The 27,748-nt window shown below is 39.7% G+C and overlaps 2 protein-coding genes across 5 annotated transcripts in view; both read left to right on the forward strand.

Moving 5' to 3' along the window:
* Positions 1 to 975: 975 nt before the first annotated feature.
* LOC113149016 (tubulin-specific chaperone cofactor E-like protein) lies at positions 976 to 13,435 on the forward strand. 2 transcript variants are annotated; one of them, XM_026340828.1, is made up of 11 exons: positions 976 to 1,039; positions 2,471 to 2,544; positions 2,707 to 2,777; positions 4,501 to 4,680; positions 5,293 to 5,432; positions 5,870 to 6,051; positions 6,398 to 6,654; positions 7,937 to 8,063; positions 8,217 to 8,333; positions 8,423 to 8,534; positions 9,104 to 13,435. In XM_026340828.1, exons 4-11 carry the CDS (start codon positions 4,533 to 4,535, stop codon positions 9,308 to 9,310), a joined length of 1,290 nt encoding a protein of 429 aa, XP_026196613.1. In that variant the 5' UTR covers positions 976 to 1,039; positions 2,471 to 2,544; positions 2,707 to 2,777; positions 4,501 to 4,532; the 3' UTR covers positions 9,311 to 13,435. The 2 variants fall into 2 exon arrangements, with proteins under 2 accessions (XP_026196613.1, XP_026196621.1); XM_026340836.1 differs by lacking the exon at positions 2,471 to 2,544 and having other exon boundaries at positions 982 to 1,039.
* A 1,118-nt stretch (positions 13,436 to 14,553) lies between these two features.
* usp2a (ubiquitin specific peptidase 2a) overlaps positions 14,554 to 27,748 on the forward strand; it is a 36,934-nt gene continuing 23,739 nt past the window's right edge. For 2 of the 3 annotated variants that reach the window (XM_026378808.1, XM_026378826.1), the window contains exons 1-3: positions 14,554 to 14,760; positions 17,081 to 17,198; positions 25,447 to 26,302. In XM_026378808.1, coding sequence (XP_026234593.1) covers positions 25,502 to 26,302 — 801 coding nt within the window. In that variant the 5' untranslated portion in view covers positions 14,554 to 14,760; positions 17,081 to 17,198; positions 25,447 to 25,501. Of the gene's footprint in view, positions 14,761 to 16,360; positions 16,380 to 17,080; positions 17,199 to 25,446; positions 26,303 to 27,748 lie in introns of those variants that run through there. The other variant, XM_026378816.1, reaches the window with a different exon arrangement.

The raw sequence follows: 27,748 nt of genomic DNA on the forward strand, positions 1-27,748 counted from the left end.
CGCCTGTATAACACATAGATGGTTTTGTAACCACTAGATGGAACTATTGCATAGAGTGATGACAGCTGAAGCGCATCAGAGTCTGTAACACTTTGGCTGAAGGGTTTTTCATTTAAGAGGTGGTTAAACGTGGCTGCAGGGTCCGTGATTAGTGGTGATGTGTGTTTGTGAGAGTAGTTAACAACATGTGGTTGTGGTTTTTGTGTTGCTCTAAACTCTCTCCATTAACCCTCTTTGCTAACTGGTCTTTTACTTTTAGAGGTGCTCTTACAGTGGTTTCTTGTCTTAATTCTGTAATTCTATAAGAAATAATCCTGCAGTTTATTAAACACACAAACATATATATATTAGCTTAGATGATAGATATTGTCCCATATATATTTATCAGTTTGTTGCTTGCCAGTGACTGTCCTACCTGTATTTTATTCACATTCACCCACCAATAGTGAATTTGTTTTCTAGGTTGTTATTAAGAAATATACGTAAGATTACAAAATCATTTATTCCAGGATGGCATGATGACATGGAGGCTTCTTAAATGTAAAAGCATTAAGAGTTACAGGAATGACAGTGACTCAAAGCTACAGTAAACCAGAGCCCTGGGCGTTATCAGATGCATTAGCTGAATGTAGTCCTCATTCATTTTATTAAATCCACCTGCACTTTCTCTGCCATACATAATAAAGAGGGTGGGTGTCTGGAAAGCTACATATGAATAAATCATGATTATCTTATAGTTATTTATTTATTTAATCATGATCAGTGTCAGCAACACCAGCAACATAATGACATCATGGGCAACCTGCAGGGGGTACCTCGGATTTTATTACAATTACTTCTTTTAATTCACTGTCATAGTGCCTCAGAAATAAAAACCAACGCTTAAAGCTCACGGTTTACGTTTCTAGTAACAGTGGAGTTATTAAATTATAAGAAATGTTTTTCAGCTTGGAGCAACGTCACGTCCGGGATGTAGGCTGAGCAAAATGACAGCCGGTTTGTTTTCATCAACAAGGGAAATTCAAAGTAGACATTAAAGGTATGTAGAAAGATGACCTTCTATCTGTTTATCAAATGCAGACACCTTCCCTCAGCGTGCTGTTATTAGCTAGTGATTACTGGAAGTATGTTTGACATCGTTTCCATCTGTTTTCCATCTCGGGCTCCATCGAGCTGCAGCTGGGGGTCAGGCTGATGCTGAACTGCACTGGACACTGCTGCTGCACTGCTGTTTGCATTTGCACTCCTCGGTTAGGACTTGGTCCTTTTAGTTGAGGCTATAGAGGGAGAAATTTGTTGTTAATACGTGCGTTTCTTTAAGTGTGCATGTTCGAGTAACTAATCCAAACTCCGTTCAAGAATCCTACAATTTAGAGGTTTCGGTTCATTATCGCTTGTGTGCAAAGTAGAAATACCTCCAGAAGAGACTTAACTGATCAGCATGAGTAATGTACCAGCTCGGCTTGAATGTCACAGAAGTCAAAGCTCCTGTATCAGTAAAACATCAGCTTTTTTTATTGGGTCTCCGTGTTGTTGCTAGGCTAGGTTCACCCGGACTGATGGTACTCGGTAGGAAAATGTTGCCTGTATAGCATGTATAAAAGTTTAAAATCTGTCTAAATAACTAAAACTTTGTCAAAGGAGTGTAGGCCGAATTAGTGAGACATTAGTACTGAACCTTCCTTTGTTGGGTATTAGGATCTGGTAGGTATGTACATTTCTCGATGAGCCAACAAATATAGAATAACGGGACTTTTTCGAGGGCGTCTGGCGGAGCGGGTTGTACGTTAGGAAACCTAATTCCATTCCAAAATATGTCACTTTTCAAGTGCCTGTACATCATCGGCTGATGTTTAAACTAATGACACCAGGTAATATATACAGTAAATTAACATGTGAGTAACACATCAGGTCGGCGTAAATCTAATAGAAAAAAATAGCTGTCATTGGTGTAATAATAGCACCTCAACTTGTGTACGGTCATTTTTCCATATAGCTACTTGACAGTAATCCGCTGTAGGGATAAAACAGTAATTAAAGTAAAAAAAATCTATGTCAACATTATGCCGAATTGACGACAACGGCGTGTTTAATGACTTCCCATCATGGTTTATAATTTTTTAATTTTGTGATTTACGTTAAAAGACAGAATATACCAAATTGTTTGAGTTCTTAATGGAGTTCGGCGCTTTAAACCAATTTATCAGCTTGTTTTTCACTATTCAGTGTATGTACTAAGAAACTGAGCAAATTAAAAATTGTCAGTGACAATGACAGATAATTGTGTCAACCTGTGTGGAGACATTCCTCTGTGCTGAGAAGACTGTGCTCTACTTTTGTGTCCTCCCACACACGTTTGATTGTATTGACATAGGCAAGTGAACAAAAAGTCATAAACTGATCTTTGACCCTGTTTTTAGTCTCCAGTGTCATGTGGTGAACATCATATCTCCTTTTATGGCCTGTACAGACTCCTGATAACTGACCAAAAGAGGAACCAGCATTTTTTTCTGGGGACCTGTCAGCCTTATCAGCCACTCTGGAGTAAGACAGTACTGACAATGGGACAATTTTCTTTTTCCAAATAGACAACTATTCTTGTGTTAAAGTTATGGCATTCAGTTTCAAGTGCACTTAGTTATTTTTTAACAAATTACGCATTAGTGGATTGAAAACAATACGATTTCTCCACATTTTTCTTAACAGGCCGTCAGTACAAAATCAGAAGAAGACAGACTGCAGTGAGAGTGGTCAAATTAAAGGAAACGTCTCTTCAGGTAAGGAGATTCTCTTCTATTACAATAAAAACCATAAGCAGAGGAAAGGCATAATTTCTCTATGCAAACTGTGCATATATAATCAATGAACTGTTTATTGACTGATGATGAACAAATTGCTTTTGTGCATTCCCACAATTTACTGCAACTCTTTTTTTTCCCTCAACCCAAATAAGATAGTGTAACAGGATCCTTTTATTTTTTATTTCCATAAAACCACTACATAATTTATGTTTACTTGCAGCAGACACCACGGCGTGCCTGGGTTCACCAAGCATTTTAAGACTCACAGAGATAAACGTCATTTTAATAATAGAAACTTCAGTGATAAATTAGGCTGCAGGGCTTTCTTCACATTTTACATAAGAACTATTCTCTCCTTCGGTAAATTAAGTCATGTTTATATGGGCCAGTTTGCCGATAAAGAGCTGAGTATATGTACTTGTGTACTTCCCTGCATCCACTATCATTATGCATCAAAGATGTTTTATTTTGCTTTTGCATACATGCATACACTCAGTTTGCACTTTATTAGGTACACTAAGCTAAAACTAATAAGGTCTAATACAACAGTCCTCTTTAATGAAGATGATAATGTTCAGATTTGTTGTTTTAGATTTAACCTCATTATTAGAAACATAGTGAACATAATAGAAACACCTTTTAATCTTTCGATCTGTTTGTTTCTATAATAGCGTTTCTATTATTTTCCTGTTGGTATACAACTTCACAAACCACAGTACATCTTCTAAAATGATCATTCAGTGTAAATGAGATCATCAGTGATGAGATGGAGGTTACCTCTCCCAAACTGTGGAGGAGGAAAGGATCTGCTCATGATCCAAACTACACAAGTATGAATTCAGGTTGTAGAGAAACATATTGTTTACTAGTTTAAAGAGAAATGCATCATTTAGGAGGTTCATCATGCAGCAAGACAATGATCTAAAGCTACTCCTAGAAGTTTATTACCAAACTACAACAAACCAATCTGGGTCATTTGATATTGAATACCTTCATCTCATATTCATCTTTTCATCTTAAACTCAAATGTCTTCAATGTTCAGCAGAAACAAATGAATTAGCCCTGTGGTTCCAGTATTTTGGGAGGATGTATCCTGCCTGTTGCCCAGTGACAGCTGCAACCCTTAACAGGAACAGGGGTTTGGATAATGGATAGATGGATGAATGGGACTGTGATGGAATTAAAACCCAGCTGTCAAACTGTAAATGAGTGGACTAATGATTGTCATCTGACTAGTTTAGCATTGTACTAGTCCTGAGAGCCAGAACAATGGGAGTATAATGGTGTGTAATTGTAGACCAGGCTTTCACTGAGTGAAACCAGCTGATAAGTTGCAACATGAGGTGCAGACAGAAGACCAGGCTGCAGTTTCTCTTTGGTCAAGAAATTTCTTGAATGTTAGGGAACTTTAAAATGTCTCCTTTATCCCAAATAACTTTGGGACTGTTGTTTAGAACATAAACTAGGATGTTTTTGCCTCAGTATTTTTTTATGTTTATGATCCATCAATTCATCCAATGGTTCCTTGGATGACCAGGAAAATACTTGAATTATTGTTGAATAATTAGATTGTTTGTCTAAACGCTTTCTTCCTGTATATGAGCAAATTTCGTTTTGTGCTGTCAACACTGTGAGTAGTTTGTAATGTACAGGACATGGTGGTAAATTTGTCTGTATCTTTCCAACACTGCTGACCAGCTGAGGGGGAAGCTGTTCAACAAGACAGAGCCATGGAGCCACCAGAGGATGCAGATGGGCGTAGCTTTGTGGAGGTGATCAGTGAAAAGTACAGCCCCGAGAACTTCCCATACCGCAGAGGGCCTGGTATGGGGGTAGTGGTGGTGCCCACCATTGGTCTTCAAGGTTCCCCTATGAAAGGTGAGCTGGACGAGAAGGCTTTGTTATTTTAATTTGTTAAACTAACAGAAATATATAGCACAGACATGTCACTGTGTACTTACTGTGCCCCACTGTAAGAGGACGTTTCTTTCATTTCAAACTACTGCAGTGTGTATTATTGTTGTATCTGTGATCTTTCACCCACTTTACATATTTTTCTGATAGGTAATAGTAAAAATGTATGTAAAATAAACTTCACTACATTAAATAACTTTTAGGTAATTATTCCTTTCAGCATTTTATTTAGTATATGAAGCTGCACTATCTGCACCACAGCTATATTTGCATAAACTATTAGCTGTCTTCCAAGTCTGCTGAACACTGGTGGACTCTGGATATGTGGATTCATTCCATGAATGGGATAATGGTCTTTTGAGGCTCTCAAATAGTGGAAAAATTGGACCCATTATTGTGAGATTGCATCCTGTCTTCTCTACTGCTTCTCACATTAGTAACAGATGTTCTGGGAACATGTCCTAAAGGAATATTAGGCTTTGACTTTGACTTTACCCTGAACGCTCTTATTCCTGTGTGAACCTTCCCATCTGTCTGACTGATTCTTTCTGACATCCTTTCCCATCTCTTCTCCAGACCGTCTGAACCTGCCCAGTGTACTGGTGTTGAATAGCTGCGGGATCAGCAGGGCTGGAGACCAAGCTGAGATTGCTGCTTTCTGTGCCCATGTCATGGAGCTGGACCTGTCCCATAACAAGCTGCAGGACTGGCATGAGGTTCTGTTTCTGGGTTTATTATAGCAGTTAATTCCCAATAAATCACATGTAAGTCTGCTGATATTCTCTATTTTCTTAGATAGCTGTTCCAAACAAGTGTAATTTTATCACCAACTCTGCGAGTAGTCAACCTGCTTTACCTCCTGCTCCACGGTGGCCTGACTAAATGTCACATACACTGTCCTCAAAATAGTAGTCCCTTCTCAAAATAATATGTCCTTGTTCCCTTACTTTCTCTTTAAATACTATATACTTGTGAGTTGCCCTCAGTCTGAACTGGTTTGCCTGGAGCTGAGGGCCACAGACTGTTTGAGTCTTTTAGTGGAATTTGTTCACATTGCGTAAAATTTACATTGCCGTCAGGAGAAAAAGGAAATGGAAATGCATGGCTAAATGATGAGAAACTATTAAAACACATATTGTTATCTTGTTTTCAGATCAGTAAAATTGTGTCCAACATCCCTAATCTGGAGTTCCTGAACCTGAGCTCCAACCCGCTGGCAGGAATGACCCTCGAGCCCCAGTGTGCCGAAGCCTTTTCCCGGGTCAGACGCCTCGTCCTCAACAACACTCAAGTGTCCTGGGACACAGTGCTGCTGCTCACTCGGGAGATAACGGAGTAAGGAAGTAGCCAAACACTATTTTTTTTATTTAGTTTGTTAAATGTCAAGTGAAAAGCTCTACTGCACCAATGAAGAGGAATTAGTGTGTTTTTTATATCTAAAGCAAACAAGAAGGACATCCAACACACCCAACTTCTAAATAACACAGGTGCTGGACAAAGAACAGTCCAAACCACCCTTTTTTTAAGACTAAAGAAAGTTTTACCTCTAACTGTATTTTTCATAGTTTTATAGTGTGTGGCGGATGAAATGGAAAATACTGTATGTGCCTTTCAGTAGGAAGAGGGCAGGGTTTGTTGAGGAGCATTATGTTTTCCACAGCACAATGTTGTTGTCCTGCAGGCTGGAGGAGTTGTTTCTGTGCCTTAATGAGTACACTTGTGTGAGTGCCTCCAGTGTGGCGTGCCCCACTCTGCGCCTGCTTCACATCACTGACAACAGCCTCCAGGACTGGGCTGAAGTCCGTAAGTTTGGCTCCTTGTTCCCCGGCCTGGACACTTTGATCATGGCCAACAACAACTTGGCCTCCATTCAGGACAGCAAGGACATCTTGCAGCGGCTCTTCCCCAACCTACGCAGCATCAACCTGCACAACTCAGGTCAGGGGATGTGGCTGTTTGCTTGTTGTGTGTGTGTGTTGCTGTTATTTAGGTTTAAATAGAGTATGTAATTTAAACAGCAAATTGTTTTTCACAGTTTGTCTGTGTGTGTCCAGATTGACAGTAAATTAATGCAGCTGATAAAATTAGCAGACCCAAACACGTCACAGTAACCTAAAAGCTTCAACTTATTTGTTGAGTAGGACAATGCATTTCTCCCCACGTCAACTTTTATCTCTAAGAATGATTGTTTCTATTTTGGGGAGCGTCAGTGGTGCATCTATTTTTATACTGGGGACAAAAACGATATGAATCAAAGGGACTTCAGTGCATCACTTTTTCATATTTCTTCCTGTAAAAGCTCATGAAACAGCCTCCAAAGTAATTTTATCCCAGATTCAGCCTTCAAGACCTGTTTTTATTTAAACAAAAAACAATTCTGCCCACAGACTGAGATCATTCTGCTTATTACTGGAGCAGATTCCCTTGTTTAAAGAAAACAAGGGAACAGAAGTACCAGTGTCTAGAGACAGGAGATAATAAGGCAGCAATAATTGCAGAGTAGACTTAAGATTTTGACATGCTCAAAGGATAATTTCATAGTGTTAACAAACCCCATGAAAGCCAAGATCCAAAAAGGCCTGTCTCTGCTTCACAGTACTGACTCTTCACCCTGTTTGTAACACTCAGCCCCCCCAACCACTGATTAAAAAAAGCTCATTACTGTCCTTAAACAGCTGCATGCTGCAGTTTTTAACAACTGTGACTGAAACAAAGTAAATAGTGTGTTTCGTTTGGCACTATTTTAAGCAGCAGGATGAGAAATGTGGGACTGAATAAAAATAAAATGCAGTGTGTTTATGGTTATAAAGGAACATGTCATCCAATGCAAAGGCGTGACTCACTTGTGCTTTTAAATAACTTTGTAACGTAACTTGTAACTTGAAGTAATCATGGAAAGTTTGTATTGCTTTTTATTTCTTTTGTTTTAGTACCTAATGAACAAATGTGAGCTAGCTGTAAACAGTCCTGTTTGTGGCTCATACCTAGGTTTTAGTGATGTGGATGGTTTAGGCTGGGAGGCAGTGCTCAGGCAGACCTTTGACCTAACTATTAATGCTGAATATTCTACCAAATACTGATTATTGTTATTATTGTATATTATATTTGTAAGTACCTAATCAACAATCAAAGCCCTGCACACCAATGAGACCCTCTACACCTGCTCCCTGTACCACTGTCACCATTTGAACCGAAACTATTTATCTGTCTCCTTTTTCAGGTCTTAATCGATGGGAGGACATTGAAAAACTCAACTTCTTCCCTAAGTTGGAGGAGGTGAGACTGCAGGGCATTCCCTTACTGCAGCCCTACACCAACGCAGAGCGGCGCAGCCTCATGATAGCACGGTAAGTCCCATCAGTGACGATGAACATCCTCCCTGGGGCTGGGATTTGGTTTTTCACAACACTGACATGTGAGCTGCAGAAGACAGTAAATCCAGATCTTAGATTCACACAGTGTCGGGTGCATATTAGAAATTTGAATGTGCTTCTCCTCAGGCTTCCTTCAGTATCGCTGCTTAATGGCAGCGTTGTAACCAATAGTGAGAGAGAAGACTCAGAGAGGTTCTTCATCCGTTATTATGTAGACTACCCTGAGGAGGAGCTGCCTTATCGGTATAATGCTTTCCCCCTCTACACTACAATGATGCATTTGTGTCTTGTATGTTTGTACTGACAACACATCCTGCTCTTTGCCTTTGAAGATACCATTCCCTGGTAACCAAGTATGGGAAGCTGGAACCACTTGCCGAGATTGACCTCCGACCTCGCTACCATGCTCAGGTGGAGGTTCACTGTGAAGAAAAAGTGGAACAGGTGTGTTAAACATTTAATGAGCTATTCTTCTTAATAGTGGAAATGTTATTATTGTTTCTACGTCACTACTGCAGACACTTACACTCGTTACGCTAACTTGTGCACCAACAGTAGCTCTCAGAGACCCATTGTTACACCAAGAGACAAACTGTCCAGTTATACCTGGATGATGTGTGTGTGTGTGTGTGTGTGTGTGCGCTCTGCAAAGTCAGTCAGGCGTTTAGTTAGTTGGTTATCGGACATAATAAGCACCCCCTGTCTGTGTTCACTCTGCTTGGGGACACAGTACTTCCTGATACATTTGAATTAATTCTTTTTTTAAAAATTTAAACAAAAACATAGCTTTGCTAAAAAGATGTTTCCTTCTTGGCCGTGTTAAAGGTTTATAGGGCTTCATCAGCGGGGACCAAGAACAGCTGATTATCCCCTTCACTTTTTTCAGCATTGTTATTATTCTCAGGATTTTTGGATAATATGGTTACAGGTTTCAGTGATTTCATTACAGATTACAGTTTCAATAACAGTTAGTTTAATTCCTAAGATGTGGAAACTGTTTCTCTTTGTGTCAGCTGAGCATCCGTCTCGACCAGACAGTAGCTGAGCTGAAGAAGCAGCTAACCACAGTGGTCCAGCTGTCTGCCAACAGCATGAGACTCTACTATATCGACAAGTGCAGCGCCTTCGGTCCGGAGGAATTGAAGTACAACACCCGGGCTCTCCACTCCTACAGCATCCAAGACGGTGATGAAATACTGGTGGTACCCAAGAACAAATGAACAGCGAGTGTCCAACTGACTGATTAGAGTGACTCCTTGATTGATTCATTAATTGGATTATCAGACATTGCAGAACAACTGGAAAAGTGCATAAGGAACAGCATCCACAGCCCACCTGCTGGACGAAGAGAGCAAAACAAGAAAAGATGGAAGTGATGTGAACAACATTGTGGAGACTGCAAAGTGCACTACAGTGGGCTGCTGGGAGTCTGTGGATGGAAAAGCACCCAGTTCTGGAAAGTATTATGTCTTTATTTATTTCAGCTTTATTTGAGGGCAACCGATTGAGTCTGGACAAATCTGTCACAGTGGAGAACAGGCAGAGTGCAACTCACAGTCAGCTAGCAGCTTGAGCACAGGGGAGGGTGCTGCTATACCAGCAAAGCTTTGCTGTAGCTCTGTCTCTTAGTACAGTAAATGGCTTGTACCATAGCACCTGCACAGGCAAGTAGCCAACACCACCGGAGTGCTCACTTGTCACAAAAGCTATCCTGATTTGTGGTGAGGCAGTGCTGAGAGGTACTCCTGTTAGCATCTTCACTGTTATTGTACAGTATGCACAATATCAGAAAGAGTAGTGTCTGGTAAAGGAAAAATCTTGGCTAAAATGCTGTTGAATGCAGGGTTAAAAAACGAGCATTGTTGGAGGCCACTGTGCCGTTTAGATGTTTTTTTTTTTTTCATATTTCTCTACATAATTTGCAACGTTAGAAAGTTCAACAGAGTCAAAAGAGCAAAGGATTCATTCTGTACATTCAACAATAGGTATGAAACCTATCATGTAACAATAACATTTACAGACATGGTTAAAGACATATAAGTACTCTAGTTTGATCAGGTGTCCACCCCCCCCCCCCCCCTGCTCCCCCACATTACATACTACATCCATATTGAAACATCCACAATTTATGTTGTGTTATATGTGTTGCCTCAGAGGCTTTCCACATCACTTTTTAAAGTTTGGCAATGACACTGAATAATCTCACACCTAAAATCTGACCCAAGACAGATCAAAGCAGGTTCCCTCTGATCCACAGGAAAAGTTAGTTGGTCCAGTCCATTGCTCCTTTCAAAGACAGAGCTCCAACATTATACTGTACATCCACAGGCTGACGAGATGTATTCATGCAGTTGGTGTTTCATCCATCATAAACTAATGCCTCACATCCACAGCATCATCCCATCGCTACAGTTAGTGGACTTTGAATCAAAAGAAACTACAATAGGAAGGTAAAGGAACATTTATTGTATTAATCAGAAAATTACATCATGGCTTATAAACTGACATTTGTTTGACATTTCCTTATCACAGACCTGGATCTGATCTTACCATATTTCATTATCACGAAACTCATACTGTATGCACACATGTATGCACTCACACATGCCCACACAGGTTACCGCGAAGCAGCTGTCGCGTTATGTCATGTGGTGCCCTCTGCAGGCTTCATCTGCGTCTTTGATAAAACTTTGCTCTGCCTCTCCAGTAACCTCACTAGACGAGGTTCTTTGTGAGGAAAGAAGGGACACACAGACGCAACAGGAAACCTGAAAGACAATCTCTTGGTGCATGTTTTGCATAAGTATAAAGGAATAAAATGTGCATTTGAAATGTTATATTTATGTCACTTAGTTTGGACACATTCAACTTAAGTGAGTTTCGCTTGTGGATCTTGTGAATGTATTTGGCCATTTTAATAAAATGTGGTAGCAGTGCAGTGTCATAGCAGCACCCCTGGATTTGCAGACATAGTGAGAAATGACTTAAAATGTTTGAGGTCGTTTATGAGGACAGAACTACGTTTTAGTGCTCCATCTTAATGTGAATTTTAATCATTTCATAATTTATCCAGTCATTTATTATGTTGTTTTTAATGGTTATTCAGTGTTTCTTCTCAACAGTTCATTTTAAACTGGAGTTGTAGGGTTTGAAAGTGTAAGCTTAAATGTTTTAAATGATGTGATGGTACACTACTACTGCCAAACACAGGGGGCCCCTTTAAACTGCACACTATTTTGCGAAATAGACCTTTAATTCTCTGAGCTCGTGTTTTATCCCCTACACATACATACACCAGAATTTTCACCAAAAATAGCTCATCAGGATATTACCGTCACAGTGTGGAAGACAGTATGTACGCCTTTAATAAACAGCATTCACCATGTACAGGAGGAGCACTGATGTTAGATGTTTGGTGCTATTGATTTTTCCTATAGCTAGCATCTTAGCAGCATAGAGGAATCTTGACATCGTTTTACAGCTAAAGAAAGAGCTAATCATCAAACCACTCCAAAGCCACTTTACAGATACAGATGACATATATACACGAGAGCGGTATCTGGGCTGTAGCTTCAGTTTATTCACTGTGTACAGCTCTGTGTACTTTGGCCTCTTTATTTCACTTTGCCCTGCAGAAGCATCAATATACCAAGTGTGTAAATGTCACAATATTTCCCTCACAATTATAATTTTTATGTGTTCATTTTCTAACACTACTGCTATACTTGAATATTAGAATATTAATATTATTATGTAATATGAATAAGGAGTCAGTATTAAAGTGTAGGAATGGCACACAGCAGATTAAATGAATATAGTTACACTGAAACAATTTTCCCCATTTTGACAGTGCTGAACAAATGTCATGTGTAGCATGAACCACAGCCATAGAAACCAGCACAGAGAGACAGCAGTGCAGTGCTGGCACCAACATCCATGTCTCAAGTGTTGAGTTAAATTGTTTGTGCTAATTAATGTGAGATTTGTTTGAAGTGAGAACATGTAGTATGCAACTGTGCACAGGGCAGGTGATGTAATAGCATGCATGTTGTGTATTTATTTAGTTTATGGGTTTGCCTAGATTTAGGGAAAAAATCACTTTTACATGAATTCAGAGGAATATATATAAGTCTTAATTTGTTGTTTACCTGTTTACATTTTATTTAATGATAAATGATTTATTGTCTCTTGGTTATTCTGCCCAACCTGCTACAAGCCAAAAATATTTTGGCTTTTGCAGCCCTTAAAGCCTTAAATTTCAGTTTGATTTCAGCATATTTCTCTGTTATATTAAACACAGACAATTAATAAAGCAACCATCAAAGTATAAAATTGGGGAGAAAAAGCTATTATTCCATAAAAGTATGAGTCTGAAATTCGTGCGTGTAGTTTGATCAGATTTGCTTGATGCTGACTCGTCAATATAAACAATCCCAAAAGTCATTTATAGTCTTAGTAGTGATATTTCTGATTTTCTTTTCAGAAAGATCACAGCTAACTTGTTGCTGGGTGGAGCATACAGATGCCAAAGTCAGAGAATAAGCATATTTCCAAATGTTATCAAGCGATTGCTTTAAGTTCAAAGTAACGCTTGTGTGTCAAGAAACTGAATAAAAACATTTATTAAATTGGACAAAATACCTCCTGAAGAGTAACTGAGAGTGGATTTTTCCTTTAAATTCAATCAGGGATAACCCTCAAAACTGGTGCAGTCTGTTCATATTGTACGATTTAGCAGTTTTTCTGTTTCAGTAAAATTGATATAACTGACACTTAAGTAATAAACTGTTAAAAAAGGAAACACTTTTCTGTTAGATCAGTGCTTGCCTGCTAAAACATTCATCCACTGAAAAGCTCCATATTTCCTTTGCTTAGTTAAATACACAACACGTAACACTAGACATCTGGCAGCTTTAGTACAGCACATCCTGTTTGAATGGAAATCTGTTAAACTAAATAGATACTGCTACTGTGGATATATCAGTAAATACACTGCTTGAGTCATCAGCTGCATCTAAGAGTAGTGCACCAGAGCTCACATTGATCTCAGAAAGCTATATTTGTCTCTGATTATAGTGTTATAGATTTGAATAAATACGCAGGATGCCCAGGTTTTATCCCTGCTCAGACGTATACACCAGTATTTAAGCTGATAATTTCACTCAACTATATGTAACATGGGACTGTTCATAATCTGTGGCATTCGAAGCATAATCGTTTTTTTGTTTGTTTTTGTAGGAACTTATATGAAAGTATTAAATGGAAAAGAATGAGCCATCTTTCTTGTGGTAATGTATGTAGAGAAAGATGCATCACTGAATGATAATAAATGACAGTCTCCCTCATCACTGTGTGACACTTTGTTTCATTCACAGCAGCAGATTTGGAGTCATGTCAATGATCCGGATGTACTCCATGGTACAGATGGTTATGCTGCACTATGAGTTTATGACTCATTCACTCTGATGCAGACATTCACACTCTCCAGCATGAATGACTATTTAAGTGCTGTAATAATAATTACAATAATTGGAATATTTAAATAGGCATCATCTTGTTGGAGACTTCATTCAATATTTGACCTAACCAACTATCAATACAAGAAAATATGTTCTTATAGTGAGCTGGGGTATTAAAAGCCATCTTGAAATCAGCACTAGCTGCATGAAAGCACATATAGTTAAAAAGACAAAAAGTGCAGTATTCTAAGGCACCCCTGTTATGAAACATTTAGTAGGTATATTATACAAATGTAGTAGTAGTAGTAGTAGTTCAGATGGTTTGTCTGACATTTTATTAATGTAAGCATCAATATTGGTGAAACAAACCTAATTTGCACTGTAGAAGTAACAAATATACAAACATGCAGGCTGCAATCTTTATGATTGCGGGAACTTATCCCCAGTTACATATATTCTGCATGTCTACACTGTAATGTCTTTTTGTAGTTTATCTGTCTGATCCATAACGCTGCACTGTTGGTCAAACACTATTAAAAACATCAGTGAGTCACACCACTGCAGTGAGTGAACATGTTTCCTCCTCAAGACAATTGTGATCTCACAGTGGGGATGTGTTGATGGGATTTGTTCACAATAGCAAACATATAGAAAATGTCAGCCTTATCCTTTAACCTTTTATCATTGTATACTTATAATAAGTGGATTTATTTAAGTAATATAGTGTAGTATATTTCCACCACAAAAGATTATCTCAGTGGAATATGCATTCTTTAGATATAAACGTCACAGTAAGTGATTTATCGCTCCGTCCAATACGCGTGAACATCCCATAATTTTTTCAATGAAAGAAACCCCTGATGTTTACGCTGGTCGTCGTGGCGACGGTGTAGGCGGCGCCACGCTGCCCTGGCTGGTGACGCTGACGCAGCCGTGTGCACCAATCAGAGCTCGGCTGCGCTGCCGTGCTGACGTCACAGTTAAAGAGACAATAACCGTTACTCGGTCGCTGGAAGTCTACAACCGCAGAGAGACACGAGAAACGGAGTCCGGGTTAAAGCCCGTGGCGGTGTGAGCCTCTCTTCAACTTTATCGACCGCACTCCGTTGCAACTGAGGTTATAGTCTGAAAAGCAGCAGAAACCGGCCAGAAATACACTTTTGGGGGGCGTTTCTCTGCCCGTTTGGATCGGGATGGTCTCCAACTGTGGGGTGAGTGAATGCAGTTACCTTAACGTTACACCACCATGGTAGGTGCGTAGTGCTGGTCTCTCCTATGGATAGATGCATGAGCCAAACTCCTATCCAACTTTAGCAACATTACATTAGCTTGTTCGTCTGCAATAAATTAACTGTTTGCCGAGCATTGTTAACAGGTTTTAACAAGTCCTAATGATCCTCCGAAATATTCGGCAAACAAATTACTGCGAAGCAACTCTTTAATTGAGAGTAATTTTAAGTTTCAAGATGAAAAACCGCTGAACCAATACTAAAAGTTTAGCTTGCTTATCCTGTCTAGAATTGTTATGTGTGAGGAAATGATGATTGAAAGCTTAGTAGCTGTGTTGTTGTCTACAAGCAGCGTCTTAATTACACCCTACATTACAGTTTGGCTCCGTTGTCTGTGGACATAGTGGCGTCAACACCGCTGTTGTCTTGGACAACGATACACGGACAGTTACTGTTTAACGCTACTTCAGTTAGCTAACGTTAGCTAGATGGCTAGTTAACTAACCGGGACGGTCACCGAGGTTACACAGACCAAGTAAAATAAATACCAATGCGAGTTGTTAATAAGCGTACTGTGAACTTTGTATTTTACTACTTCTCAATCAATCGGACTTGAGTTTCCGATGCTTCAGCCTCCTCTCCGCCCCCTTCACGGACTCTACTCTGTGCCCCGCTTCCATAACCGAGCAGCGCTGCTGGGGTCTGAGTGGAAATCTAATCTGAAGGTGTAATAACGTTACCCCGTTACTTTATTAGCAATGTTTCAAATGCATTGATATTTACTCCAACCAATCAAATCACCCCCCTAAATAAACGGCCACACTGCAGTGCTTCGACTATGGCTTCTGACCGTGTCATTGTCTCCTCTCAGTGTCCTGTAATGCTATACCCCTGACCGAGACCGTCCATCGCAGTACTACGCCTCTTTTTCCGTTCCCTTACACACGTACGTCAACTATTTTCCTTTGCTAGGAAACACTCGTTTTTCTGGTACTTTACCGGTAATCTGTATTTCATTTATTAGCATTACAATTATAGAGTATAGATGTGTAGCCAGAACGGAGGAGGTAATGCATATGACTTGGATTTGGAAAAAAATGTGAATTGCATGTGTTGTAAAGATGAAATGCACTTAGAACTGTCATCATTAAAATAGATTTTAACATATGTGAAATTTGCTGCTGACAGTCAGCAAGCTCCTTAGCATGACAGCAGTTGCAGTATCTATACCATTTTGCAATGGCACTATTACTGGTGTGGATGAATCATGATCCTGTAAAGCTGGCTCCTTCCCTCAGATTTTAATTTCTGAGAAAGCTGCATTTCTGCTGGCTACAGCAGTGTGGTGGACTTGATACCTACCCAGCTTGTCTTATAAAAAGCGTTAATACTAGTCCTTTAGGAGCAAATTGGAATGCCACTGAGTGTTGAGTGACCTGTAGAGGTCATAGACGTCTGCTATATTTACCAGCTCTGTAACTTGATCTGTGGCATTCTGGATCGCTGTGCTCATACTATCCTCTCACACTCTGGGGCCACAGCCTCCCAAGTAGCACCCCTTTGCATTCAGTCTATTGGTCTGACCGCTCAGAACAACAAGGGTGAGCCTCTTACAAACCATCTTATTCACCACACTTCCTCATTTTTATCCATTTTAGGTACCAGCTTGTGAATTGAATGCGTACTGTGTGGGCTAAGATGTAGGGTACATCTTTCCAAGGAGATGATCACAGAGGATAGGTGTTAACATTTGAGAAAGTTCTGGATTTTTCTAGCTTGATCAGAAAACCTTAGAACCAATGTCTGGGTTACGACATAACACTAATATATATGCATGACTTTTGCATTTGTAATGCAAATAAATACAGAATAGTAGCTTGATATATAGCACAACATCAAACACAAGCTGGAAGAGTAACTTAATAAACCTTCTGAAGATAGAGTCCCCCCTATTTTAAAGTATGACCTCAAGGATACAACTTTAATTGATGATCGGACATTAAATCCGGAGAATGTGTTCACTGGTGAACTGTTCGTCCACTTCAAGCTGAACATGCCTGCTTTAATGTGTCACAGATTGCTGTAACAGACAGCATTCTTCCTATCTCTGGGGATATAGATACCTATAGGCAGTTTAGTATTTCTGCTCAGGCAGGGATATTCTGAACAATACATTTCTAGAGATGTCTTCTTTTATGTTTCAGATTATACAAAACAAAAACAATGTTTTACTATTTTACTTTACTATTTTATCCTATGTGTTAAATGAACATGTAAAAAGTTTGTTTGTTTGTTTCTACAGGGGTGATCGGTGTCAGTGAGCCTGTGTATGTGTGTACACTGTGGGGTGACAACAGTAGGATGAGCTGCCCCAGAGCTATCATAGTCTGCGGGTACTGACACAGCTACAAATACGGCAGGTAACTGCTTCACACACTCATGCTATTACACACATAGAACCAGCTACGCAGCTGACAGTTTGACGTTGAGTATCCCTCAAAGTATACATAGTTGATAATACAGTCTGTTAGACGTTTACATCACCGGTTGCATAGTTCAGAAGACCGGATACTTTATTAAAGTCAGTCAGAAAAAGTTAGAAAGATGTATTTTTAGTGAGTCTTGTGACTCACAGAAATGACTAAATTGAAAAGGTGGTGCTGCACGTAAGTTTCTTCTTACTTTACAACATTACTGCCCTGTAGATATTTATACTCTGACACTAATGGGACATTTAAACTGCAGCCTACACTAAAATGTTTTGATTATTATAATAAATAAGTGGAAAATGACATTTAACATTTCAACCATGAACTAGTAACACAATTTCCTGATGATCTGAATAACCCTCAAGTAATGAGAAAGTATTAAATGGAAAATAATGAGCCATAATAATGTATGGTAAACTTTCAGAACAGTTTTCTAATGGAGAAATTAGAAAAATTACATTAACTGTTATAATCTACATCGTGTTTTTTCTTTTTTTTTTTTTTTTTTAAACCTAATTACAGTAGGCAGAGAATGAAAAAAGTTGATTTGGGAAAAGCAGAACCTAGCAAGTGATTTCTAACTCACTTCTAACTCTCAAAGCTGAGTTTGGCATCAACAATAATGAATATTTTTTACATTTCTTATCTGAAGTCTGATCTATTGAAAATGTCCTGTTCAGTATTTACAAAAAATGTTTTAAAATCCAAGAGCTGTAATCAATTTTGTGTCTTGTCATGTCTCCACCCAGTGGGCGTCGATATCCACCTAATATCGACACCCATTGTCGATATTAGGAAAAGTTTTATGAACCAGTATACCTGTATATAGCTGGTATTTTATTTTTATGGTTTTAATTTGGCACTCCTGCTTGAGCCAGCAATATACTATATTTCAACTAGTAGCCAAGGAAGAGATGGAGTCAGTCCAACTCAGTCTTGTTTAGTAGCCAAGTAGTAAATTGAGTGCTTTTCAACGGGTCGTAGCTTCAAAAGAGAGACAATAACAGCCCGAAGAAAAAAGACAGCATGGGACTGCATGTATATCGAAGAAGGCTGGACCAAAAAACTAATCCTTATTGCACACTGCACATTAAAGAGGCTGAGGCTGAAACAGGATTATGTGTGGAAAAGAAGACATTTGGTTAGTCAGATCCAAAATCATATACTGTATGAGCAGTATTTTTTCAACATAAACAAAAAACTAAGCAAAACCAAGATACATTTTACAATTGAAAAATCACATCTCTAGAGGACAATTTATACTATAGAACGGTAACACTTTTGCATTTCTAGATAATCTCTGTCCTAATTTGACATTTATTTGCAGCAGTTTCTTGTTATTTAGCGGCATTGGTTGAGCAGGACCCACACATGACTATACCACAAATACCAAAAGTGACATCTGTTGAATGCTGTCTTCAAGTATTAGTAATATTTGTTTTTCAAATATATCTAGAGTTGTACAGGATGAAATTAGTAAAGTCTTTAAAGTCATCAAATGAGCATCATCACCCAGACATGCAATAGCACAGATGCTGTTTGACTCTGTGAATGGAAATGGTGTGTGTTGAAAACTAGTCTGCTGTTGTAAATCAATGCTTTAACCACTAGTTGCTTTTAGGCAGTTCTAATGTCTGCCCTCATCATCACTCAGTAGAATGGCAAAGACTGTGTGTTTCAGTAATAATGTGCCTAATTGACCAAATGATAACCTCAATGAAAGAAGAATTGTGACAGTCAGCTGTAGAGCCCTGTGCATCAATCACTGAAGCCTTCAGATTAAGTTCTCTCTGAGGTCACTGGTAATGGCCTCTCACATGAATCACCAACAGATGGTGATGATGATAAATGCAAATTGGTTGCTTCTCTGTGTACGTTTTCTCATTGTAGAAAGTGGGTTTTGGAGAGAATAATTGTGAGAGGAATAAATTCTTCATGGAATTTCCATGTTGCAAAAAATTAGTCTCAGATATGAAAACATTGTAGCCTTTGAATGTATGTGTTTGTGTAAGTTACCTGTTTTTGAGACTTAAATATTTTCATGAAAAATGAAAGATGTCTGAGCTGGTACAGTTCCAGAGCTTTGAGAGGCAATGCTGGCGGTGCTATAAGCAAAGTCATTAATATTACATTTTCCTTTTCATAGCATTTTAATGAACCAAATGTTTTTAGTTGTCATTTTAAATTAGTGGTTTTATTTTGCACTCATTATTGTGCCAACAATGTTCATTCCTCTACTTCATTTCCTCTTTTCTTTTATTTGAATTATATAGAGTTTTGTACAGCTACACACTTGACTTAACTAAGAGTAAAGCACAAATGTGTGATCAAACCAGTAGCTAGGAAAAATTTGAAGCTGGTCCAACTGTGAATTGTTAGAATAGCCATATAGTCAAGCCTAGTTCTAATATACTTGGCAACTAGTTATAACAGGCAGGAGAGGGAGGGCAGAGGCGTCACTTGGGCTCTCACAGTCTCTTATCTGCTCACATTTCAGGGTATATATAACCTCCTGTAAAACCAAACCAAACTCAGAACAGCTCAGAGACCTCCTAATAGCCCTGATGTTAAATTCCAACAGTATTCCCCATGGTAACACTATGTAGTTTTTTGTTAGTTTTTTTCTTTTTTGTGGCAAGTGTCTATCTGTGCCGCTACAGCTGTTTTGAATTTAATTAAAATTATGGTATGTTTAGATAGTATAGAGTAAAGTATCTTCTAAGTTGTGTATTAGATCAAGATGTAAATACCTAAAAACAATGCTAAAATGTTGATTTTTTTTTAAGGTCAAACCTAAATATTTTAGGAAATAATAAAGGAACCGGCCTCACTTTTCCAATACTTTTGGAGAGGAGTATCTTCTTCTTTTTGCAAGGAGGTACAGGAGGAGCGCTCCAGGAGACCTACAAAATGACCTCTGGCAGCCTATTGTTGTGCATGTTTATGACCAACCTGTCAGAAACAGACTCCATAAGGGTGGCATGAGGGCTTGTTGTCCTCTATGACATGTGCCCACAGCCCAGTACATTGCAGCCCAATTAGCATTCTCCAAAGAACACTGGAATTGGCATGTCCACTTATCCCTTCACAGAAAAGAGCAGGTTCACACTGAGCTCATATGACAGGCACAGGAGTCTGAAGATGTGGTGAATGTTATGCTGCCTTTGATGAGCAGCGTCAATCATTGAGCGTGAGTGGTTTGGTGGTGGGTCAGTGATGGTCTGGGGAAGCATAGCCTTGGGGGGGATACCTTGACTGCTGTGGGGTACTGGGATAAAACCCCCATGGGATTGTTAGACCTCAAGCTGGGTCAGTTCCTGGCTGACAAAGGCAGTGATGGCACTGAATGACCCTGAAGTTCCCCTGACCTAAATCTAATGGAGCACCTATCCTGGTGCATCCTACACCACCAAGTACCTTCACACTGTATATTCTGGCAAAAGTGGCAGAAGGGCATATCTAAATGGATCAAAAAGTAATCTACTGACAGCTGCTTGACTTAAATCTGCACTAGTCAGTATTTTTATATTAACTATAAATTTGTACTGACAGATCCTCAGAAGTATCCCACAACTCTGCAGTTTCTTGTCACTTCTTTGGAACATTGTAGCACGTTCCAGCTCATTGTTTTGACTTTATAGCTCTCAACATGACTGTTTTTGTTTGGTTTCACCTCAGCTCGTTTGCAGCAGTAGAAGGTAGCTATTTTCACTGAAAAAGTTTCAGCAAGCCATTGTTCTATTGTCATAAAAATAGATCTAGAAATAAAATCTTTGGAGCGCACAGGAACTACTAGCATAGATTCTGTGTTGTCTCAAAACCACTTGTGATCAGGGCAAAACAAAACTGCTCACCTCCCAAACACAAATACGTAAACACAAAAACACAAATGTAAGGCTGAATGTAGTAAACAATATCTCTGCTTTTCAGTTAACATGGCTTGTCTGTGTTTTTTCACTTGAGAATTAATGTGAATGTCTTATAGGGCACTTGCAGAAAGGTAGCCCTCAGCAATCATCAACGATCTTTATTAGCTTAACTAAGACTAACTGCTGTACTAAGTTGTTTTGTACGGTAGTAAAATAATAAGCAACTTGCTGGCTTGTAGACTATTTGACTACATATGTCTTTGCTACCTCCTTCTGTCTTCATGGTATTAGATATATTTGATCTATTGCATTGAAATTTCCCATCGAGTGAAAGACATAGCCTCTTACATTCACAGTACTCACCTCAAAACTGCACTGACTCAGCTGATATTGAGCTAACCATTTACTGTAGAGCACTTCCACACACAGACGCACATACTCTAACAAATCACCAGAGAAAGCCCATCCTGGTGTTCCATTCATGCAATGTCACCCCTGGGCACGGCGGCTGTGGCATCCTGCGTCATCACACACTCTCCTAACGCACTTGAGATTGGGTCTGCTCTCTAACAGACCAGGGGGGAGACCTGGGAGTACAATGTGTACTGTAAAAGATATGACTCATTCGAATTATGGATTTTCAGTGAAGGCATGATTCAATGAGATAATAGATGCTATTAAACTCAACAAAATCTCTTCCCCAATATATTTCTACTTAAATAACACACACATTTAAGGCTTTTTTCAAGTTCTTAAATACATAATAAATACTTTCTTCACTTTTGACAAGATTATTTACATAATCCATCTTCTATTATAATATCATTATAATAATAAAATCATCTTTACTCTAAGATAGTTGTGATGCTGTTGTATTTAGGATTTATTATGTCTACCACATTTTATAATAGGAACAGATCTAAATCTAAATTAATGGTATCATCACTGTGAAATTAGAGGGAATGTGTACTAAAGTCAAATAGTTCTATATTAGTTACATTAATTACACTAACTTAAATACCCTAGAATTGAGGTCCAGATATAAGTGAGGTTGCTTAAAAGTTTTAGCTTGTTTTTCTGAACCCTGCTCAGTAAGTGAAACCTCATCTCCTCAGTTAGTTGCCAAAGATTGCCAGCAGTCACCTGCTATAATCTTCTCTTTCCCTGCAGTGACTTCTGTCACTCTGTTGACAGTTTTCTTAATACAGATTTATTAGAAGCTCTGTGAGCAAACCAGCTTGTTTGTACAAGTGGAATGGTGTATATTCATACTGACATATATCTCTAACTTCTCATATTTAATCCTATGTTATCCTGTTTTGTCATTTTTAGCAACAGCATGGAGGCTTGTTATGCAGAGTTCATTTCCTTGGTGGTTCTGTAAAGGAAGCAGGAAGCATTAAGTACAGACACCAGGCTGTAGCTCTGATAGTAAGTGTAAATTGGCTATGGAATATGTCCTGCTGCTACTTTTAAGTCCTTCATGCGTTGGTAGCAAGCAAACAAATGCAGCTTGTTCACCGTAGCTATGGTAACTACTGGTTAGCACAACCTCAGGGGAAGATGAAAATGCAGAGTAGCCAGTGTGTGTGTGTGTGTGTGTGTGTGTGTGTGTGTGTGTGTGTGAGAGAGAGAGAGAGAGAGAGAGAGAGAGGGAGAGCGGGTGCCGCATTCTCATGCCTGTACACGTGCTTTTGTTTCCGTGGAGACATCTCTCAGAAGTGAAATCCATAGTTTGCTATCATCTTATCAATCTTGTGTATCCACGTTGTGTGGTGTTATTCCCACTGGTCTCACTTGCTGTTTGCACTTCACTCTCAGCAGCTTGCCCACCAGGCTAGTCCGAGCTTGTTTTACTCAGCTGCGCTGGCAGTGTCACAGCAGTGGGAATACAGAGAGGTCCGTCCATGGGGCAGTTAGGGTAAGGTTTATCAACCCAAGGTAGCACAGGCAAGGTTTCAAAAGATATATGGGTTGCAGTATTCCAAGATGTTATTGAACCCAAAATAAACACAGGAAAAGCTTAGAGCTCCATTTAATAAAGCTGTTCGTAACTGGATATTGTATAACCTTTATTTGAGAAACTATTGCGAACAACCATGTTTATACATAAAGTCTTACTTTCAGTTTTGTTAGAGAAAACACACCTCATGGTAACATAGATGATCCAGGATTCTCACTGTAGATTTTCTCACACATGTCATCTGTGTGCTTCTACATTATGAACAGTCACATAGTGAAGGTTTGAGCTAGTATGGTGTTGAGAATGTGATAGGCTTAGTTGTTGCAGGCTTGCAAATCAGTGGAATTTGCAGGGATAAGTTTTGTCTCAAAGTCGTCTGACTTTGCTTTGAAAACGGCAAAATAAAAAATACAAATATGTTACTAAAAAACTAAAAGTGTTGTGACACTGACCAAACACTTTCTGGTTGTGTAGTGTATGTATGTTCAGTTCAGTTTAATACAAAACTAGACTCTTCTGTCTTTTACTAAGTAATTTAAAAATTGTATGATGCAGCTGAGATTGTCTGCACTTTCACACACTAGTAATGGGAAAACCATTGATTAACACATCAGGATTGATGTTTTGCTTATTAGATTTGTATTGCATGAGTTGAACTATGACCTAAACTTTCAAACTAATTTTGATAATTGACATTGATAATTGTTCCATCTCAGTTCTTGCCAAGCTTCCCTTCACACTGTGATAAAGTGCCCACTGGCCCTGGTAACAGAAAACAGTTGTAATGAAGAGTAAATCCACATCCAATTGTCATCCACATGTTGCTATATGGATTACTGTGCCAAAACAAAGTTAACCCTTGAAACATCAATTTTGCCAGATTATATAAACAAACAACTCCTACATCTACCAAGATGCCTGACTTAAAGCCTGTGTTTAGTGCTGTTCACTTCACTGGCTTAGCAGTACTCTGAATGGCCACAGCTGCCTGGTCCCCCTGTGTGTGTTTTGGCCAGGAGTGTGTGTTGGCCTGTCTCCAGTACACAGACTGTCTGCCTATTCCAGATCCATAAGCTGAATTATTGATAAGCGTGTAGTCAGAGAGAGAGGCAGAAGGAGAAAGCGACAGAGGCCTAGAAGGAGGGGAAATTACACTAAGGAGAAGTAGATGCCCTTGAAAAAAGGCAGAGTACTGAGCAGGAAGAGAGAGAGCAAGGGAGAATAGGGAGCAGTGAGAGAGCAAAGGGAGGAGGGAGGCAGATTCAAGAAATAGGAGCCTCTCCTACTAAACTCAACACTGATCAGCAACACCAGATACTTTTATTTATTCAGATGCTGCTGTGCATGCGAACAAGAGCTGCTCTGCTTCGGCTGCTACAGGAACACAATGTGCTGCCCGCCTGGTTTTACGTCCAACACCCAGCTGGACTCTCCCAATTATAGGAATGGATTACTCACACTATACTGAGACATGGAGGAGCAGTAGGGAAATTGTCCTGCAAGAGAGGGTATATCTCAGATTTTTCTGTTTAACTCCTGATTTTAGGGTAGGGCCTTCAGGACCTTCAGGGTTAGAGCACACCTAAGTTCAGTATCAGAAAGCATGTTAGGTAGTGTTAATTGTGTCACTATCTGTGTTCAAGTGGTTATAGCATCCATGTAGGGCCTCCATGCAAGGCTCTGGCTTGGTCTGGCCCACAAACTGCATATTCTTAACAGGAAACCTGCATTAAAAACTGAATTCACAGAATGAAATCAATGAATGCGGAAATGTAGACTGATATGTTCTATAGTGTGTTTCACAGTAGTACATGGTCCAATTCTATACATACATAATGGCTTTAGCGTTTTGAAAAAAGAGCCATTATTTCCATAAGCTAGTGCAGTAGAGACATTTTCAGTTTGTTCTTCCTACTATATTATGTATTATGACAAAATACGAAAGACCTTATTTATAGTGAAGGAGGAAATAATGTACGCTTCAATATATTATCAAAAAAATGGAAGTTGCAAGTTATAGTCATTTGATTTTGATAATGCATTGAATGGATGGTAATAGCTGACTGACTAACTGAAAATGGGTATAATATGATTAAGAGTTACTGGGTTAAAACATGACAAAATTCTGAAACAGTCCTTTAAATAACACAATATTGAGTAACAGTGTAAGACATTGGTACCACTTTTGCATACTGATACCAAACTTTTATGTATCAATATGCAAAAGAATTAATAGGCAGTTATGCTCAGTCTTAAATCATTTTGTATCTAAACAAGAAGAAATCATGCATGCAAGTATGATTGTTGTTAATGAACTAATACTCATGTCTCTCTGCTGTGTCTACAGTCGATGCAGTCTTCCAGAGGCTCTCCCTCCCTGTGGCTGAGAAACCAGCAGCACCATGTCCCGTGTTTCCTCCACCGCCAAGCGCTATGCTGGCCCCTCTTACACCAGCCACTACAGCTCCTACAGCTCCTCTCTGACCCCTGGCCTTAGCTCCTACAGTGAGCGGGACAGGCTGTCCTCCTATAAGTCCCCCACCTCCTCCTCCACCTCTTCCTCAGGTTATTCCTCCTCCAGCTATCTGAGCAGCTCCACTTCCCACAGCCGCAACTACAGCACCTCATCAGACCCTGATCGTGACCGGGGTCGAACCATCCCACGCACTGACATCCTTGGAAGCAGCAGCAGCAGCAGCAGCCGCCGGAGTGAGAGCCTCAGCAGAACCCCTGTCAAAAGCTATGGGGCATCGGGGCTGAGTGGGGGGTCAGCCTACACTGGCTACAGTTCCTTCTCTTCGTCCTTGGCCCAGTCCAGCTACCTCTCCTCTTCACCGGTGGCCTCTAGCATTGTGCTCAACAGACGAAAATCTGTATCCCAGAGTGACTTGAGTAGGGACCTGGCCTCTCTGGGCCTCAATGACACCTCGTCCGTCTCTTCCTCTATCCCATCCTCTTCCACCAGTGTCCTGCGGAGCTACCGCAGTCGGAACAGTGATGTGACCGATTCATATGGCACCAGTTTGCACTCGAGCTACTCAGGCCTGTCACGGAGCTCTACTCAGGAGGCCCTCTCGCGGAGCTCCACCCAGGAGGCCTTCAGCAGCAGCAGCAGCAGCAGCAGCAGCAGCAGGGGGTTCAGCTCTTTGACATGGGAGAAGAGCAGTAACGGGCTGTCTGACTCCCCCACCAGAGACTCTGTGGTAAGAGAGTGTCCTCTGTTCTTGCAAATGCTTGCTTGAAACTTTCTGTTTTTATTTGTGGTCTATTGATGAAGAGGAGAATCAATATCCAGGGGCAGAGTAAGGCCTTTAGTTTTATACATGGTAAAGCCCCAAAAAGGCTCGATGGGTTAGAGTACTGTTTTTCACCAAATGGGGGCACTGTTGTTCAAATTAATTTCAGTGCACTTAATGCCCTGCTGTAGAATTCGCATATTTTTAATGCTGTTTGATCTAGTTAATAAAACTATTTTCTCCTAACATATATCACAAGAAACACTTATAGTTATTCTTTCTTTGTACATAAGTAGTTTTACACTGAAAATGTATTTGACAAATAAGCTCCTAGCATAGATGCTTGACTTCTTCTAACCTAGCAATCAGCCAACTTACACATTTCTCTTGAAGCTGTTGGACTATGATGAGCTGGGTCTTCAGACCACTAGCCTCATCTAGTGGCCTGGACAGCCCGGATTTTAATGACCTGGGCTTTGTCTATGCAGGTCAGAAAGCACAACTGACCCACTTTCCCTCTGGATTATTCCCACTAACTACTCACATGAGTGGAGGAGGGTGGTGAGAGTGGAGAAGAAGGGAGGGTTGGTGACAGGAAAGAGGAAGACTGAGAGAGAGTGTGAGGGAGATTGTTTGGTAAATGTGTTCTGCATGTAGTTTAGAAAATGTCTTTACTATGTCAAATTGAACAGCTGTATTGTTCTATTTTTTCTGAAAGAAAAGAAATAAGACCCACTCTCTTATAATTTCTTGACAAGTGATATACACATGCACAGAAGTCATCATGACATAGTATTATTCGGAATTCCAGTGTCTTCCTTCCGTTTGGCCTAAATGAACCTGAACGTCCACACAGGTGTTTTCACTTTCTCTGGCTGATTTCATCTCTGATCAAGTTAAAAGCGGTGGAACTATCCTAGGAATATGAGACGCTGTACTCATCAGAATGTCAGCATGCACACCCACACTGTCCAGAAAAGAGCTCTATTCAGTCAGATTAATTATAATCACACCCATGGTGTGGATTCATTATGGATGTGCAAGATTTTGCAAACAAATTGCCATCACAATGAATAATGTGTATAAAGTTTGCCATACATGTTTGCTATTGTCAAGGTCAGGACACAAAAAAGCATTTATGTTTGGTGATGTACACAGTGTGTTGTCAAACCTCATGACATTTGCTGTATCTACAGCAACACGGGAGGTTTAACATTCTTGACTAGCTAGTCTTATGATGGTGCTGCCTTCTGTCATGACGTATACATGAAAAAATTAACATTACAAAATGCTGGGCTTTCCTGAGTCAAACATAAACCTCACTTTACTGTGACACCACATGACTTCACCATGAGACCACTGAATGACTTACAGAATAACAGAGATGTGTTTGTACTAAAACTGAAATTAAGT

Source organism: Anabas testudineus, chromosome 13, assembly GCF_900324465.2.
Source record: "Anabas testudineus chromosome 13, fAnaTes1.2, whole genome shotgun sequence".
Lineage (NCBI taxonomy): Eukaryota > Metazoa > Chordata > Actinopteri > Anabantiformes > Anabantidae > Anabas > Anabas testudineus.

What these genes read in the sequence shown, in the direction of transcription:
- LOC113149016 (XM_026340828.1), top strand. Translation starts at nt 4,533, where the DNA reads ATGGAGCCACCAGAGGATGCAGATGGGCGTAGCTTTGTGGAGGTGATC. An exon ending in TCAAGGTTCCCCTATGAAAG is followed by an intron (nt 4,681 to 5,292) that starts GTGAGCTGGACG and finishes TCTCTTCTCCAG; the next exon opens with ACCGTCTGAACCTGCCCAGT. An exon ending in GAGGAGGAGCTGCCTTATCG is followed by an intron (nt 8,334 to 8,422) that starts GTATAATGCTTT and finishes TTGCCTTTGAAG; the next exon opens with ATACCATTCCCTGGTAACCA.